The sequence below is a fragment of the Hipposideros armiger genome, unplaced genomic scaffold (assembly GCF_001890085.2).
Source record: "Hipposideros armiger isolate ML-2016 unplaced genomic scaffold, ASM189008v1 scaffold_1904, whole genome shotgun sequence".
Taxonomy (NCBI): domain Eukaryota; kingdom Metazoa; phylum Chordata; class Mammalia; order Chiroptera; family Hipposideridae; genus Hipposideros; species Hipposideros armiger.
In genome coordinates, this window is record NW_017733254.1 from 19,616 (window position 1) to 22,343 (window position 2,728).

Below are 2,728 nucleotides of genomic sequence, written 5' to 3' on the forward strand. Positions count from 1 at the left end.
GGGCTCCTCCCTCTGGACCCCACTGCTCCCCAGATCCACCTCCAGGACAGACGGGGATGTGCCCAGTGAAGTTTGTGGAACCCCTTCCTGTGACGAGAACACGTGGGAGGTGCTGCCCTCCAGTGTTTACTGAGAACATGTGGAGCGATCCAGGGTCACATGTGCATGTTCAGGAGTCTGTGCCATGTGCGGCGTCACTATCTGTGTCTCTGGCTTTGTCTCTCTTGTGATGTATGCAATTTAATGTGACCACAGCTTTGTCAGGTACAGTCCATGTCGGTGTAAGAAACCACACACACTGAACAGTTACCCTGGATACGTCCTGGTGTGTGGTCACCTGCCTGACATCCCCGCCATCCCCACCAGCACCACCAGCACCACCAGCAAATGGGGACCAGCCCTCACCGCGGTGCTTCCTGTGTCCCTCTGCCATTCCTCCCCCTCCCGCCCACTTCCCACCGTGTCCCCAGGTGCTCCTGTGTTTGTTTCCTCACAGTAGCTTCCATCTTTCAAGGTCATACAAGTGGAATCACACAGCACATACTCGTAACTTTTATCTTCTGTGTCATAATTGGAAACACAATGTGTGGTGTGAGTGAGGCTCACACGGGTTTAGTGCTGAGTCTGCTTCCAAGCAGTGGGTACACTCACTGTGTTTCTGTCCACCTGCTGACAGGTGATTGGAGTGTCCCCATTCCTGCCTATGACACAGAAAGCTGCTAGTCAGCTTGGAGATGCAGAGAGCTGAGGACACGTGCTTCTCATTCTTAACACATCCACAGTGACAATAAGAAGACAGCTGGACGAACTGCAAATCAATAAATTTGCTTCTACATATCCAGTAAATGATGTCACAGAAAGCTGCTCTCTGAGGCCTAGATGCCAGGAGTCTGCAGTAAGAAAGGGGACCAAGCACCATGCTGCCAGGGTGAGAGGTCTCCAGATGGCACAGACCCACAGAGAACAAGGGATTATGACAGACATGTAATCATTTCAAATCCCACTGTGCTAAGATCTGCGTGTGGGTCTGCCAGATGCACAGACTGAGGGACCTGACCCCCTTGCTGGTCTCTGGGGCGGATCCACACCAGCTGCAGCCTCCAGACCCCGATGGTGGAGACCGTCCCTGCACAGCAGCCTGGTGGGTTTGCTTCCCTCGGGGAGCCATCCACACCTCAGGGCCTTGTGGGAAATGAGAGAACCTCCAGCAGGGAGTGGAGCTCTCCCCTGGAAAGGGCGCGCGAGAGAAAGGCGCTCAGCCAGATGGTGACAGAATTTCTCCTCCCCGGAGCCTCCGTGATGAGAGCACTGTGCTCTCACCGGGGTCTTGATCTGAATGTCCCCAGGGACCAGTGATGCTGAGTGACTTCTCCTCGCTCCTCTCCCACCTCTGTCTCCTCTGAGCTGAGAGGTCTGTACAAGTCTCTGCCTGGTGTGTAAACAGTTGTTTCCTTTTCTTCTGTTAAGCTTTCAGGGTTGTTATTATATTCTGTTCACAGCCATTGGGTGGGTACATGATTCGCGATTATTTTATTCTTGTCTGTGGCTTGTTTTTCATTCTCTGGATACTCATGTAGGCACCAAAATGTTGTTAAATATTTTTGTTCGTTTGTTTGTTTTGTTTAGTTTTGAAGATCGCCTTTCATTTATTTATTTTTTTAAGATTTTATTGGGGAATTGGGGGAGGGAACAGCATTGGGGAATCGGGGAAGAAAACAGACAAGCTTCTGTCCCTTTGTTCTTCAGACTAGTTGTGGAGGACGTCGTTGCACTGGCCCATTGGTATTATCATTGTGCTCTTCCCAGCTGAGGCAGACAGTCACCAGCCATTGTACAGCAGCTCACGGGAGCTCACACCCACTGGCGGCCTCTCACTGTAGCTCATGACATCCCACTGCTGCCTCACTGCAGCCTACACTGTTGCCAGTGACTCATGGCAGCCCAGCTCCAGGTCGAGCTGTTGTTCATCATCTTAGCTGTAGAGGGCGCAGGGTCACTGGCCCTCATGTGGGATCCGAACTGGTGGCCATGCTGCTCAGAGCTCACGCTTGCAAGCCAACTCTTAACCAGCTCACCACTCTGCTGGCCCTGTTTGTTACATTATAAATTTATAGACTCGGGTGATTCTTTTTCATGGTATGGTCCTCATAAGATGCTGACATTTCTGATTTCATGCTCAAACTTGAACTTGAGATGGTGTGAGAGACACTTTTCTGTATCCTTTCTACCAGATTGCTCATCAGATGTGATCCATGTGCTTCTGGAGTCAAACTTAGGGATTTCTGTTTCCAGGATTGGGTGTATCGCTATCGTGGGCTCTCATGACTCTCATGGGTGCAAAATCAAGTCCTGGAGGAAGGTTTATCCATCACAACTCCAATGTGAAATTGCTGAACATCACCTGTGCACAGCCACTGTCAGACATTCCATGCTGAGAGCACAGTCCATCGGTGTTGTCATTTCACACATTATTTTATTCATGGATTTTGGACCAATTTTCTTCTTCATGGCAAGAGAAGCTTGGTTTATGTAACTCTGGAATTCGTTCAGCTTTCGTATCAGCTCATGCTACTTCAATGTGAAATCCATGTTTTAATCAAAGTTGACTCTGGGTTTGTTTGTGTTCTGTCACTTGTAGGTACAGCACCTCAGGAAACAGCGGTATCCTGTGGGTGATTCTAGCACCCACATACCTGGCCTTGTCAGGTTGAATGCTGATGAGACAGAA

The 2,728-nt window shown here is 49.9% G+C and overlaps 1 gene segment (V, D, J or C); it reads left to right on the plus strand.

Moving 5' to 3' along the window:
* Nucleotides 1-133, plus strand: part of LOC109378360 (immunoglobulin heavy variable 3-23-like) — a 15,793-nt gene extending 15,660 nt beyond the window's left edge. The window contains 1 exon segment of the V gene segment in view: nucleotides 46-133. Coding sequence covers nucleotides 46-133 — 88 coding nt within the window.
* The last annotated feature ends 2,595 nt before the right edge of the window (nucleotides 134-2,728 follow it).